Source organism: Nannospalax galili, unplaced genomic scaffold (assembly GCF_000622305.1).
Source record: "Nannospalax galili isolate Female #2095 unplaced genomic scaffold, S.galili_v1.0 scaffold1307, whole genome shotgun sequence".
Classification (NCBI taxonomy): Eukaryota; Metazoa; Chordata; class Mammalia; order Rodentia; family Spalacidae; genus Nannospalax; species Nannospalax galili.
Window position 1 is genome coordinate 464,098 of NW_008357035.1, and position 13,800 is coordinate 477,897.

At 54.2% G+C, this 13,800-nt stretch overlaps 1 protein-coding gene across 1 annotated transcript; it reads right to left on the minus strand.

The window, feature by feature from the left end:
- Positions 1-1,234: 1,234 nt before the first annotated feature.
- Positions 1,235-6,286, minus strand: Fgf19 (fibroblast growth factor 19). The gene is made up of 3 exons (XM_008854982.2): positions 5,881-6,286; positions 5,584-5,687; positions 1,235-2,374 (listed from the first exon to the last, which is right to left on the minus strand). The coding sequence occupies exons 1-3, from the start codon at positions 6,134-6,136 to the stop codon at positions 2,069-2,071; spliced, it is 666 nt and encodes a 221-aa protein (XP_008853204.1). The 5' UTR covers positions 6,137-6,286; the 3' UTR covers positions 1,235-2,068.
- Positions 6,287-13,800: the final 7,514 nt, after the last annotated feature.

Below are 13,800 nucleotides of genomic sequence, written 5' to 3' on the forward strand. Positions count from 1 at the left end.
TCTCTCGGCCTCCTCAGAGGTGGGGATGGGCAGAGCTAATCAGGTTGTGTTCCCCACTCCTTCCCCTGTTCAGGGGGCTCCTGTGCATTCCAAAAGCATATCTCAGAAATTCTGGCTGTGTCTGTCTGCAGTGCAGCAGAAATGGAGACTGGTACCAAATACACATCTCTGCTGTGTCCCAGACAGCAAGCCTCAGTCGCTGGCATCCATTCCTGGGGCCCTGGGCCCCTTTCCCCATCACTACCCCCTTTCTCCATTCTGGTTCTTAGAAGGACATTCAGAGCTGAGTGGTGACTGGGGTATTCATCAGGCCTAAAGATCTGTCCCCTCTATTTTCCTTGGGGAAGCCACCCACCCTCTGCTGCTGTCTCTAGGGGCCAACACAGCGTCCCATCCAGTCTCACAAAGACCCTTCCCTGCCCACCACCAACTGGAATTGATTTTGACAAGCTGTTGTATTTGGACCACATTACTAGACTGCATGTGGCTGTGTCCAACTTCCCCATTGCCCCCCCATACCTCCCCACCCCATCTGATTCCAGTGTCCCAGCACCTGCTTCACGACTGCTTTCTTTCCAAGCCTGCCTTGCAATGGGGGGGGGGGTGTTGCTGTGGCACAATTCTGGCTCCTGGATGGTATGGGGATTTGACAGAAAGTCTAAGCTTTGGCTTTCCCAGATGAAACAGACCAGTGCTGCATGGTGGCCCCTCCCTGGGCCCACCAGACAAATAATGTTAGAACCATATAGACCTAGGTGTGGCAGGGCACAGCTGTGAACCCAGCACCCAGCACGAAAGGAGGAAGAATCAGGAATTTGGCACCAGGCTGGGCTACATAACTTCTAGGCAAGACCCTGTCTCAGAAAAGCCCAACCCACCCACAGAGAGCATGGTTCAAACATTAACTCTGGGTTCCCTATTTGATAATAGATGTAATATTTCCCAGATAGCTTCTCCATCAGTCCCTCCTCCTAGAATGTCAAATAGCTGCTGGTAAGCTCTGTGACTTAAGCCCCATGTCCTGCTCCCCTGCCTGGAGTGCTGATCCCTCATCACCATCCCTCTTGGAACTGAAATGCAACTTTTGATACAAACTAACTCAACTCCATTTTAATGTAGAAAAGAGACATCATGTACATAAATATGATTTGGGGGTATAAATAAAGTAAGAGAAGAGATGTACATACGAAAATAAATTACTCATAAATACCATGCCGGGAACTTAAGTGCTGGGGGAACAATTTCACGTTTCCCCTGCTGTTTTTGCAAGGTGTTGGCAAAACTTGGGGCTTCTTAATCTTGTCGCTGGTTTGTAAATGAGGGGTGCACACTGCCACAGGCAGTGGGGACACCCCAGTCTACATAATGCCTGGGCAAGAGGTATAGGAGGGCTAGAGAAACAAGTGGGTGGTCCAGGAGCCACCTGCTCACGGGTTAGAGGGCACTGGGGGGAATATGGAATGCTGAAGCCTGGAGTCACGTGACCAAACAACCTGCTGGGATTGGCTGTTCACACTGCCTGCCTCTGCACTGGGACACAAGTGGTCACTTCTGCCTGGTTTGGACTAGAGGGCAAGGGGGTGGCCGGCTATTATCCCTAATCTCAACACCAGCCTGGGGGAGTTCCCAAGGTTTCCTGGAACCAGAGCTCCGGCTGCCCTTGTTATCAAAGTCTGTGAGTCTGTGGACCCATCAGTTCTGAATAGGTCCCCGGAGCTGAGACCCCCATGGGGTCCAGTCAGTCAACTGATGCTTCAAGCTCATCTCCTGTACGTTAATTAAAAACATCTTCTTGTCTTCCACCGGTACCTGCTGAAAATGTTGTAGAGTCACAGATTTGGCTCAAAAATGAGGAACTGTTCTGCTGGGCCTGAGTTTCCCATCTGTAGAGGGAGTGGCTTAGCCACAGATCAGCACCCCCCAAGGACAGTGGAGCTCAACTGGCAGCAGGCAGGTGGCCGGCTTGCAGTTTGCGATCATGTCTCGCTGCTACATGCCCACACAGTCACTGTGAGACTCGGAATATGTACAACTTCTACGTTACTTCCTAAAGGGCCTGTTTTCTGCATCACTTCTGGAAGCTGGGACTCTTCACCAGCCCCACGTCGTCCACCATCCGAAATGGGTCCATGCTGTCAGTCTCCAGGGGCAGAGACAGCATCTCGGATTCCAGCTGCTCCCTGGTCTCCTCCGAGGTCTGGGGCAGCATGGGGAGGAAGTAGGAGGGCCGAAGGAGGCTTTTGTTAGTGAACTGCTGCCTGGGCTTGGCCCCGCTCAGGGCCACTGGGAGGTGATGCTTCGAGGACCTGTACACGTTGTAGCCAGAGTAGTTAATTTCCTCCTTGAAGGCACAATCTTCCTCTGAGTAACGAACCTGCAGAAAAATGGGCAGCCATGAACACAGGTGAGCGCTGGGCTGGCACCCTGTCCCCAGAGCCACCCGTCAGTGTTCTCCTATAACTTGCTTAGAAGATCATAAATCAAATCTGTAATCTCAGCACTTGGGAGGTGGAGGCAGGAGGATTGGGAGTTCAAAGCCAGCCTGAGTTACATAAGACCACGTCTTCAAAAAGAAACAGAAAGTGGTAGCGTACTCCTTTAGTCCCAGTACTCAGGAGGCAGAGGCAGGCTGATGTCTGTGAGATCAAGACCAGCCTGGTCTACATAGCAAGTTCCAGGCCAGCTGGGGCTACAAGGAGACCCCGTCTCAAACAAACAAACAAACAAAACAGAAAAGAACCTGTTGAGATGGCTAATGGGTAAAAGAACTCGCCACGGAGCCCAAGATCTGAGTTCAATCCTGGGATCCCACACAGTGGAAGAAGAGAATCAGCTCTGACCCCACACCCATGAGTAAATAAAGGTAATGAAAACACGGTAACATTTCATTAACTATATCCGGATAAATAAGCTTCAGGCATGACTTTCGTATGTATAATTTATGCATGTAGTTAATTATCTGGCTCAGTCTTTTGTTTTAATACTTATGTATATGCTATAGACTTTACAGAACACCTCACTATTGTCTTTTTATTTATTTTAAATTTATTTTGTTTATTTCCGTTTTATGTGTATGAGTGTTTTGCCTGTATGTGCACCCGTGTCATGCAATGCCCACAGAGACCAGAAGAGAGGGTCTCCAGGGATCCCCTGGAACTGAGAATTACAGATAGTTCTTAGCTGTCTTTGGGAGCTGAGAACCAGTGCTCGTAACTGCTGAGCCATCTCTCCAGTCCCTATTTATTTATTTATTGAGACAGTCTCATGTCTCCTATGTAGACTGGGCTGGCCTGGAACTCAGAGACCCATCTGTCTGCCTTTGCTGTTGGGATGAAAGGAATGGGCCTTGATTTGATTTTAAGACAGGGTCTCCTGTAGGCTACACTGACCTTGAGCTCCTGATCCTCCTGTCTCCATTTCCTAAGTGCCAGGATGACAAGTGTGTGCCACCATGCTGGGTTTGTGCAGTGGTAGGTGTTGAACCCAGGCATTAGTGCATGCCAGACAAGCACTCTACCAACTGAGCTATATCCCAAGCCCTGTCAGGTTGTCTAGTTTTTTTTGGGTTTTTTGTTGTTGTTTTCTTTTGAGACAGGGTATTTCTGTAACCTCAACATCAAGTCAATCCTGCTGCCCCAGTGCTGGGCTGGCAGATGTGTCACCAGGACTGACTAGCACCGGGATTATGGTCCTATATCATAGTATTCCTATAGCCACAGGCAATGTGCTAATCTCTCTGGTCTTTAACTAGTGACTTTAAGATCCTGTATCGTTTATCAGTTTCTCAAACTGGGTTTGCCTGTTGTAGCTTAGGTATTTTCTCTGGTCTCACCCGCAGCCTTGCCTGGGGCCAGTCTGGACCAGCAGCAACAGGAAACTTTTCTGATGCTGATCCCTTTATTTAGTCTGTAGCCATTGTGAGCATCCCCCTCCAGCCCCCTTGCAGGCAGCCTGCCAGGATCTGCCAGATAATCCGCAGCCCCTCCCCCACACCCAGGACCAAGCCTGCACCCGGTGGGTGGCCGGAAACGTGTGCTTCGGGTCTCTGAACCTTCTAGACCCTGAGATGGTGGTACTAGTGGGCAGTGGGCAGCTTCTTTCCCAGATTCTTATCATGTCCCCTTGGGGACAGAGGAGAGCTTGAGTCTGGGAGCTGGGCTTGTTGGTAAATACGATTGCCCATTTCTGTCCTATCTGCAAAGATCACTGAACTGCAGGTGAAAGGGCAAATCTCTGATAAGGTTGATAAGAAACCAATTCCAAGAACCCACTTCTGCCCCAGCCGGGGATGGCATGGGGATGGCACCGGGACAGCCACCAGGCAGTCAGGGTCTTGCCTCCAGGAAAATGCAAAGGGAAGCCTTTCATTTGGAGAGTTCTTTGGGGTAAATTTGGCCATCCTTTCTCTATTCAGAAATGAACTGACCGTGGAACTTCTATTTAAAAATAAAAAAGGATGTGCGTGAAAGCGACGCCCACTAGATCCGGGGTAGACACAGAACAGGGGTGCGGTGCCCCTCCAGCCCTCCACAGCCCCACTTAGAATTAGGGCAGAATGGGTGGGGGTCAGACCCTTTCTATTTACATTCTGGCCACAAGTAAATATTTAAGTAACACAACATGGCAAGAGGTTTGCCCAGGCCTGGAGTGTCAGCTTTCAGCTACCGCGGTCCTGTGGTCTGCAGCCCCCGTTCCTTTCTATAGACCCGCAGACCTTCCTTTTCTTTGTTGTCTTTTCATGTAGATAAATGGATCTCAGAGCCACAAAACAATTTTGAGACTCTGAGACAAACCAGCCTGGCTGTCTTCTCGGTAGGGGAACCCCTGCCCCCAGTCCCTGCAGCTCCCAGGAGCCCAGGACTGCAGAGCCTGGCCAAGAGACCTCACACAGCCTTGTGCCTGCCGAGGGCGGGCTGGAGCCGCTCCCTTTGAACTCCCGGCCTTTGTTCCCAGACCCCAGGCTCAGCAATTCCCACTTCCAACCTCCTAGATTTCGGGGGTTACCTGAAACGTGCCAGGCCATTCCCAACCACCACTCTCCCAACCCCGAGGCAGGTGAGCCGCTTGGAGACCTGCTCATTCTAAAGTCTTACATCACATGGTATTCCTGGGATATAAAAATTAAGAAGACGTTTCACTCAAGACAATTGTTTTCTGACAAAATTTGACTATTTTTTAAATGATACAATGTATGGATATATAGTATTTTTTCCTCCCTTGTTTTTTTTTAATCTACTTGAGGGAGAGAAAAGGAGGGGAGGACCACACACCCAAAGGCTGGCGCTGTAAAGGCGGGAGGTGCATTTTCCTGTTCAGTATCAAAGGGGCCCAGGCTGAATGGGGCTGGCCCGCCAGCGAAGCCGGCCTTTGGAGCAATTAGACACGCTCCGCCGGACCTTACTCTTTCTCCCCACAGCCCCGGGCCATCCACTTCCGCAGGGGAGGGGGCGGATAAAATAAAGGCACATTAGCTTTAATGGCCATCTTTCCCTCAAAGTTCCAATTGGGCCTAAGAAGGAGATGGGAAAACCCAGATCCGATGCTGCGCGACCCCGCGCATCCCGCCGCGCGGGGGACACTCACCAACCCTTGTATCTTGCCGTCCTCGCTCATGCAGAGGTACCGGACGCTGCTGACATCCTTGATGGCCACGGTCTCCAGAGCTACAGCCCGTATCTCCAGTAAACCTAGGAGCAAGAGAAGTTTAAGAAACTGCAGCCCGGCCCGGCAACACGTGGGTACCGGGGCCACATCTTTGCACTCAGCTCAGGGTGCAATCTGGGGCCTCAAGGAGGGTTGCTGGGGCCACTGGTCAACCCCGGGGTCCCGGGAGTTACTGGGGCTGTGCCGGACGGAGGGGCCGCGCCGGCGCGTACTCACTTCGCTGGCTCTGGCCCTCCTCGCAGTCCACCGCCCCGTCGCTACGGATGCGCAGGAAGCAGTTGGAGACGCCGTAGGGACCCGCGGCGTACAGGTGCCGCAGGCGGATGGGCTGGTCCCAGCCGTAGTGCAGATGTGGCCCTTGGTCGGACAGAGCCCGGGGTCGCCGGGCCAGGGGACGCCCGGACACGGCCAGCCACAGCGTGGCCAGGACCAGCGCTCGGGCCACCGCGCATCCTCTCCGCGCTCTCCACATGGCACCTCCGGAGGGATGTGGTGGCGCGGCTGCAGGGGCTGCCCGGGGACCGGGATGCGACTGGAGGACCGGAATGCGTCGCGGGGACGGGGTCCGGGTGGCCGTGGCCCTCGAGGCAGCGGGGCGCTAGGCGCGGGGCGCGCAGCGCTGCTGCTCCGAAGGCACCGCAGCTCTCAGCCCGACGCCTTATATACACAGCGGCCAGCCCCGCGGGTAGGTGCGCTTTTCTTATCGGAATTGCACCAGGCCTCCGCCCCCCGCACACACCCACTCAGGCCCCGCCCGGGACGCGTGACCCCGCCTAGGAGGAGGAGTCCCGGCTTGGGGTCTGGGTCCCCTGAACGAGTGTCCAGGCGCCGGAGCCCGGTGGAAATGTTTTGTTTGGTTTTGTTATTTTGTTTCGCTTTTAAGACAGGATCTCACTTTGCAGCCCTGGCTGCAGGAACTCGCCCTGTAGACCAGGCTAGCCTTAAACTCACAGAGATGTGCCTGGTTTTCTGCATCCAGACTGCTGGGATTAAAGGCGAGCACGCGGAGCAGGGCCCATAGATTTTTGACTAATTGAGTTTAATTCTTTATTAACCACCGAGGTCTCCAGGTCATGGGCTCCGGAAGGGATGCGCTTGGGTTGGTTACTGCGAGAACAGAAGGCCAGGGCGCACGGAGGTCTGCCTCCTTGGTCCCCTGTTTGGGCCTTGTGCCCTCCCAGATTGGAAACCCCCACATACACACTGTATGTTCTCACGACCCCCCCCCACCCTGTCTTCCTAGGAGTTTGCCCCCCACTGTGGTCCAAGCTACCCGCTGCGCTGCGTAGACGCCGTGGAAGCGTCGCGCGCACTAGATGGCGCTTCAGCTCGAGTTTCGGCCTCCGCTGCGCTCCCCGCCGCGCCCTGCGCGTCCTGTGCCTGCCTCACGCGTGGGGCCCACCCGGCAGGGAGGGTTGGGGGGCTCCGGGTCTGCGGCCTTCTGGCAGGGGGTGGTGGGTGGCCAGCTGCGGGACGGGTTGGGGGGCGCGTCGTGTCTGTCGGTGGTCAGGCCCTGGGGTCCCCGAGCGCGGGGGACAGCTGCTCACCGGTGGGGAGGAGGCGAGGAGCAGCGCTGGACGTTGCTGGCGTCGGGTCAGGCGCCAGGTGGGGGGAGAATGGGGCCGCGCCTGCAAAGAAAGGAGGTGACCTGCAGAGAATTCTCCGGCCTGGAAGAAAGGGGCGTCGCAGGGGGGCTTTGGCTCAGCCCTGATCCTCCCTCATTATCTCTCCAAATCCCACTCCTGGATGTGGGGCCCCAGGAGGCTGGTTTGGGGAAGGAGGTACCGGCCCAGCGATGCCAGTTCTAATGAATCTCAATAAAAGGCCACATTGAATCCCCGTCAGAGCCGGGCGTTAATGACACACTGCTCCATCCCAGAATGTCACCAGGAAAGCCTTTTTAAAAAAGACATCACCCGAAGGCTTTCTGGACCCGGGACTCCCACGCTGTGAGGCTTGGTTCATAGAACCTGGCTTCTGTAAAATCTAATTACTTCCCCCCTGTAACTTTCAATCGACAGCGGCCGCTATTAAACTTAATTGCCTCCCCCTGCCGCTTTCGTTTTAAAGTCCGTGATAAATGCGGGGTACTGGGAAGGTTGGCAACTGCCGCACCGAGGAGTCCCCCTAAATCCGGCTGGGAGGGTGTGGGATAGAGGTTGGTAGTGTCCCATCCCCCCACTCAGCTCCCTTCGCAGGGACGTGGTGGAAGAGCCGGTGATGTTAGGGAGCTTGGAGAAACATCTGCAGGGGTCCTGGGCCCCTGCAAGGATGCCCCACACCCCGATTTCTGCTCCCTCCTCTGAACAAGGGGAAAACAGGCCAGAAAAACGGCAGCTGCCACCCACCCAAAGCTGGGCAGTTGGAATCCAGACAGGAGGGCTTGTAAATGGAGCAGGGTCACATGTGCCCGTGGTAGGGTGGCCTGTATTGGGGTTCCTGGGGAGACCTGTTGCAGATCCACAGCTGGCCACTCCTTGGGCACACGGTGAAGCCTGGTCATGTTACCTTGGCCTACTTCTGGGTGGGAAATGGTGAGTCCCGTAGAGGAAACGGGGGTCTAGAGGGCTGGGAAGCCATTCACACTGAGATTGAGAGCCTGTGCCATTCATACAGAGAACAGAGCCCCCAGCAACGATCTGGAAGTGAGAGGTGAATCCTGAAGGAAACTGAGGCTCACAGAGACAGACAGTGAGGGAGCGGGAGTTGCCCAGAGGTTCCAATACTCAGGCCTGGGTGTTGGCTGGTACCTTGGAGGAAAAGGAGAAAAAGGCCAGCAGGGGGCACTGTTGTCATCTGGCAGGCTTTCCAAACGAGAGCTGAGGTTGCCCAAGCTGGTGAGGCCCTCTCAGCCTCTGGATGCGGATTCCGAGTCCTCACGCCACCCTGCAAGCCCCGGATGCAGACCTGGACCCCCATGCACCCACAGATGCATCCTTGGAGCCCCCAGTGAAACCCTGTAGCCCCCAGAGCCTGCTGGGGTGGTGCTGACACTGAGTTTCTAAGCTGAGGCCTTCGGGACTGAGAGGTGTGGGTAGCAGGTGAGCAGGGTTCTGGTGACCCCTCCTGTTCTGCGGGACCCACATAGGGTCCCTGGGGGGCTGGGACTCAGATAGCCAGGAAGGCTTGGCTTGGGGACTTTGCTGGGGATTTCTCCCTTTTAATAATTTTTTATTCTTTGAAAGTGCCATGTGTTTATTGCATGCATCCGTGCATATTGATCATGACCATCTACCACTATCCTCCAGCTCCCTGCTTAGCGCTCCCACCTCATCTCTCTCCAAGTTTCTTGTTTTCCACTCTTACTTTGTTATTAATAAGCCCCCAAGTCTGATTAGTGCTGATCATGCACATGGGTGTGGGGTCATCCGCTGGGGCCCAGGTGAGTCCTGTCCTCAAAGGGTAGTGACTGCCTGTTCCTCAGCAGCCACCAACTCCTCACACAGGAGCAGGGGATTTTGTACTGAGTGGTTTTAGTTTGACTTGATAGTTTGCAGTGCTGGGAATAGAACCTGGGACGACACACATAGTACGCCTTGAACTCACAGTGTAGCTGTGGTTGACCTTGAACTCTTGATCCTCCAAACCTCTACCTCCTGAGTACTCTCAGATCTAGGCTAGAAATCACTTGAAACGGCCAGTCCTGTGTTCCACAACATCCTACACTGTTGCTCCTAGAAGTCATCTCCATCTGAAAGTCTACTATGGGTCATGTGTGTGTGTGTGTGTGTGTGTGTGTGTGTGTGTGTGTGTGTTACTCCTAGAAGTCATCTCCATCTGAAAGTCTACTATGGGTCGTGTGTGTGTGTGTGTGTGTGTGTGTGTGTGTTTACATGTGCGTATGTATGTGTATCTGTTGTTTTGTGTGTAGATCTGTTTATGTGTTTGTGTATACATATATGTGTGTGTGCTAGTGTGTACACTGTGATCTGAACACGTGTACATCTGTGTGAGTGCATGCACAGAATCGTGGGTACATGTGTGCAGTGTGTGTGTTCTGTGGCTGGTGCAGTGGCAGAGGCTGGTCTCTGTCTGGTAGGCGGACAGGCTGAGGAGGGCGCCCTTCCACCATTGCTGCTTGCACTAGAACCCAGGGAAATACAACTCAGGCCTTTTCTCCTTCCTACTGAGAAGGGTGTGTATGTGTGTGTGTGTGTGTGTGTGTGTGTGCATGGAGCATACACATGTGACTCCCAACCCCAGGCCCAGCACAGTCTTGGCATGGATCCAGCTCAGTTAAATGAAGGAGTCAGAAAGACAAGAGAGTGTATAGGAAGTCCATCCCAGCCTCCCAGGAGCTCCATGGCCTCCTCTGCCTTTCAGGCCGGTCAGCCAGCCCAGAGCCACACCGCTTCTGAGGAATTTAACTGATACTGCAGCCAGGTTCCATCCAGCTGCAACATCACAGGGTGAAGTTGCAAGTCTTGCTGCTAGAGGCTCCCCTGGGTGTCCTGGAAACTGCCCTTGACTAGCTCTCCCCACCTAGGAGGAGATAAGGCTACAGAGATGCCTGGAGGATGGAGGTTTAGTGCTTTGAGGCTGAGCAGGCCAGTGTAGGAAGGGGCTGTCCCTTCCCAAACTCACAGCACCGGTCGGCCATCCCTGGACTGACCACTAGAGGCTCCTGTCCCCACAGGGTTGTGACCAGGTGGGCTTGGTTCCTGTAGGTCTGGTTAGCTCCTGGTTTCCCCACCAAGGCAGGGCCATAGAATGAGAACAAGTGGTAGTCCAGGCTGTGTGGGGCTATCCCCACAGCCCAAACAACAAGTGGGGAAATGAAGCGAGAGGCCAGTGACTTGGGGGCAGCTGAGGGGCCTTGCCTCCTCCGTAGCTCCTTCCATCTCCCTTGGGGTGCACTCTGCTGGGCTGGGCTGGCAGTTGGGTACTTGGAATGGGGCTCCAGAGCACAGTGCTGGCCACAGAGGAGGTTTACCTGAGGTCCACTGTCCAGGGTGCCTGGGAACCAGGGGCCTGACTTAGAGTGACTCAGTCTCCTACCACCTGCCCACAGGACCAGCCCTGGTGATATCCCCAGGAGTCCAACAAGGTGGGTGATGTTGCTGGGTAGAAACCCAGCCCTGTGGGCATAGCAAGTTCTCCCATCTTTAGCACCTGATTCCCACGCTTTCCGTTTATTTTAAGGGTTCCTTCTGGAAGCTTCCATCCAAGACACTTGGAGTCACTGTCTCTGATCCTCTTAAACTGGGGCCTGGTGACCCTAAGTGTGTTTATGTGATGTCCCTGGGGAGATGGTTGACATCTCGCTCCTCTGCAGGGCCTACCCCTCCCTGTCTGATGCTGTGCTTGCTGTGAGTGACCCTTACCACCAACACACTCTGAAGACCCCCAGAGATTACTACTCACCAGGCCTCACTCTCCCCAGGGGCAGCATGGAGTTTTCCCATTCTGAAAGCACCCCGCTCAGTGATGGTCAGTGCCTGGGAGAACGGCCACAGCCATTTATGACACTGGCCTCTTGGTCACTTCCTGAGTGACTGTTGTCCCTCGTGCCAGCCAGGAGGGGACAGTTTACAAACAGCAGGCTAGAATTCAGACACAGAGCCACCAGACTCAATGTGGCTCCTTCAGGGGTGGGGGACAAATGAGCACAGACAAGAAATGGTTTTCCCAAGAGGGGTACCCAGAGATGGAGGCAGAAGGGCCAGAAGTTCATCCTTGACTACCATAGAGAGTTCAAGGCCAGCCTGGGCTACGTGAGACCCTGTCCCAAACAAAACAAAATTTAAAGAGTAGATACAGGCAGAGCTGCTTGTCTCCGGGCTCTGGGGGGAGGGGGGCGGTCAGTGCTTGGCCTCTATGGCTCTTCCCTGCCCTTGGAGAAAGTCACCAGAGGCGAACTGGATCCTGAGTCTCCTCCCAGGCGGCAGTGGGAGACTGGGATCATATCTTATTTTTGCAAAGCCATTGGGCCCTTCCAAGTTCACCTGGAAAGTTTCTCATAACTGTTCACAGAGGAAGAGACACAGTGGCCTATGACTGTTGGGAAGAGATGTGGAGCTGAAGGGTCTTATCTCTCATTCCCAGCTCACCTGAGGGGCCCAGCCGTAGGCAGCAGGCCTACATAGTCTGAGGCCAGGCAGAGTGATGCAGTAGAGATCCCGGCCTGGCTGCCTCTTCCAGAGGTTGCTGACATGTCACTCACCCCTACTCCAACCCCTGTGCTCAGGATCCCTCCAAGGGTCCCACCAAGACCAGTGAAGCACATTAACCTCACTGAAAGAAAGAGGCTGGGGCAACAGTGCCTGGCTCAGGGGCCCCCAAGGGTACAAAGCCTCGGCCTTAGGACTATGGGCAGGGTGTGCAGGGCCTCCTACCTGAAGAGAGAATCCGCCACAAACGTTGTGTCTCCTCTCCCTCACCCCACTCTGAAGAGTTTACCAAGGAGTAAGTTCTTCAAAGCCAGGCAAGGTGGCACATGCCTGTCATCTCAACATGCAAGAGGTTGGAGGCAGGAGGACCAGGAGTTCAAGGCTAGCCTTGACTACAGAGTGAGTTTGAGGCCATCCTGGGCTATGTGAATCGTGTCTTAAAATTTTTCTAAAAAGAGCCAGGTGTGCACGCCTTTAACCCCAGCACTGGGGAGGCGGAGGCAGGTGGATCTCTGTGAGTTCAAAGCCAGCCTGGTCTACATAGTGAGTTCCAGGACAGCTGGGGCTGCAGGGAGACCCTGTCTCAAAAAGACCAAAAGAATAAATAAAAAAAAGTATTTAAAAATTTTTTTAAAGTGCCGAGGTGCCCACTTAAGTCTAGTTCAGACTGGAAGCAGCCATTTTTCTGTCAAGGGCGCTGTTAGATAATGAGTATAATCAGCACCAAGGGGGTTAGGTCCTGCACAACTCCTTCACTCTGCTTAGGAGACAGGAGAGCTGCCAATGGCCCGCACAGGAGCAAGTGTCGCATACCACCAATAAAACGGTGCTCAGAACGCTGAAATTTGTCCTCTCTGCCAGCTCACAGTTCAGGAAATGTGAGTCCCCTCACTATTTCGGTTCTTTTAAAGATTTATTTGTATAATTTTTATCATATGTCTGTCTGTGTGTGGGTATGTGCACATGAGCACGGTGCCCATAAAGGCCAGAGAGGGCATCCGATCCCCTGGAACTGAAGTTATGAATGATTTGCCATCATGTGGGTGTTGGGATTCGAACCAGGGTCTTCTGCAAGAGCAACCAGTGTTCTTAACGACTGCACCAGCCTTCCAGCCCCACTTCTGGGTATTTTTAACCATTGAAAAAACACAAAATAACCATCCTTGTTGTTATGGGACTGGATTCAGCTTGGGGGCCGCAGAGTGTGACCCGGATTTAGAGTCAGAAACAGACTAGAAAATAGGAATGTTAAAGAATAGCAAATGAATGAAGGGCGGGTGAAGCAAGGTGTCATGGAGGGGGTGTCATGGAGGGGGTGTCCATGGATGGGGTGTCATGGAGGGGGTGTCCATGGAGGGGTGTCCATGGACGGGGTGTCATGGAGGGGGTGTCCATGAAGGGGATGTCCATGGATCAGGGTGTCATGCGGGGGGGGTCATGGAGGGGGTGTCCATGAAGGGGATGTCCATGGATCAGGGTGTCATGCGGGGGGGGTCATGGAGGGGGTGTCCATGAAGGGGATGTCCATGGATCAGGGTGTCATGCGGGGGGGGTCATGGAGGGGGTGTCCATGAAGGGGATGTCCATGGATCAGGGTGTCATGCGGGGGGGGTCATGGAGGGGGTGTCCATGAAGGGGATGTCCATGGATCAGGGTGTCATGCGGGGGGGGTCATGGAGGGGGTGTCCATGAAGGGGATGTCCATGGATCAGGGTGTCATGCGGGGGGGGTCATGGAGGGGGTGTCCATGAAGGGGATGTCCATGGATCAGGGTGTCATGCGGGGGGGGTCATGGAGGGGGTGTCCATGAAGGGGATGTCCATGGATCAGGGTGTCATGCGGGGGGGGTCATGGAGGGGGTGTCCATGAAGGGGATGTCCATGGATCAGGGTGTCATGCGGGGGGGGTCATGGAGGGGGTGTCCATGAAGGGGATGTCCATGGATCAGGGTGTCATGCGGGGGGGGTCATGGAGGGGGTGTCCATGAAGGGGATGTCCATGGATCAGGGTGTCATGCGGGGGGGGT

Excerpts from the sequence above, each read along its gene's own strand:
- Fgf19 (XM_008854982.2), bottom strand. The coding sequence starts at position 6,136 with ATGTGGAGAGCGCGGAGAGGATGCGCGGTGGCCCGAGCGCTGGTCCTG. Across the intron at positions 5,688-5,880 it reads GGAGGGCCAGAGCCAGCGAA|GTTTACTGGAGATACGGGCT; the intron begins GTGAGTACGCGC and ends TCTTGCTCCTAG. Across the intron at positions 2,375-5,583 it reads ACGGCAAGATACAAGGGTTG|GTTCGTTACTCAGAGGAAGA; the intron begins GTGAGTGTCCCC and ends ATTTTTCTGCAG.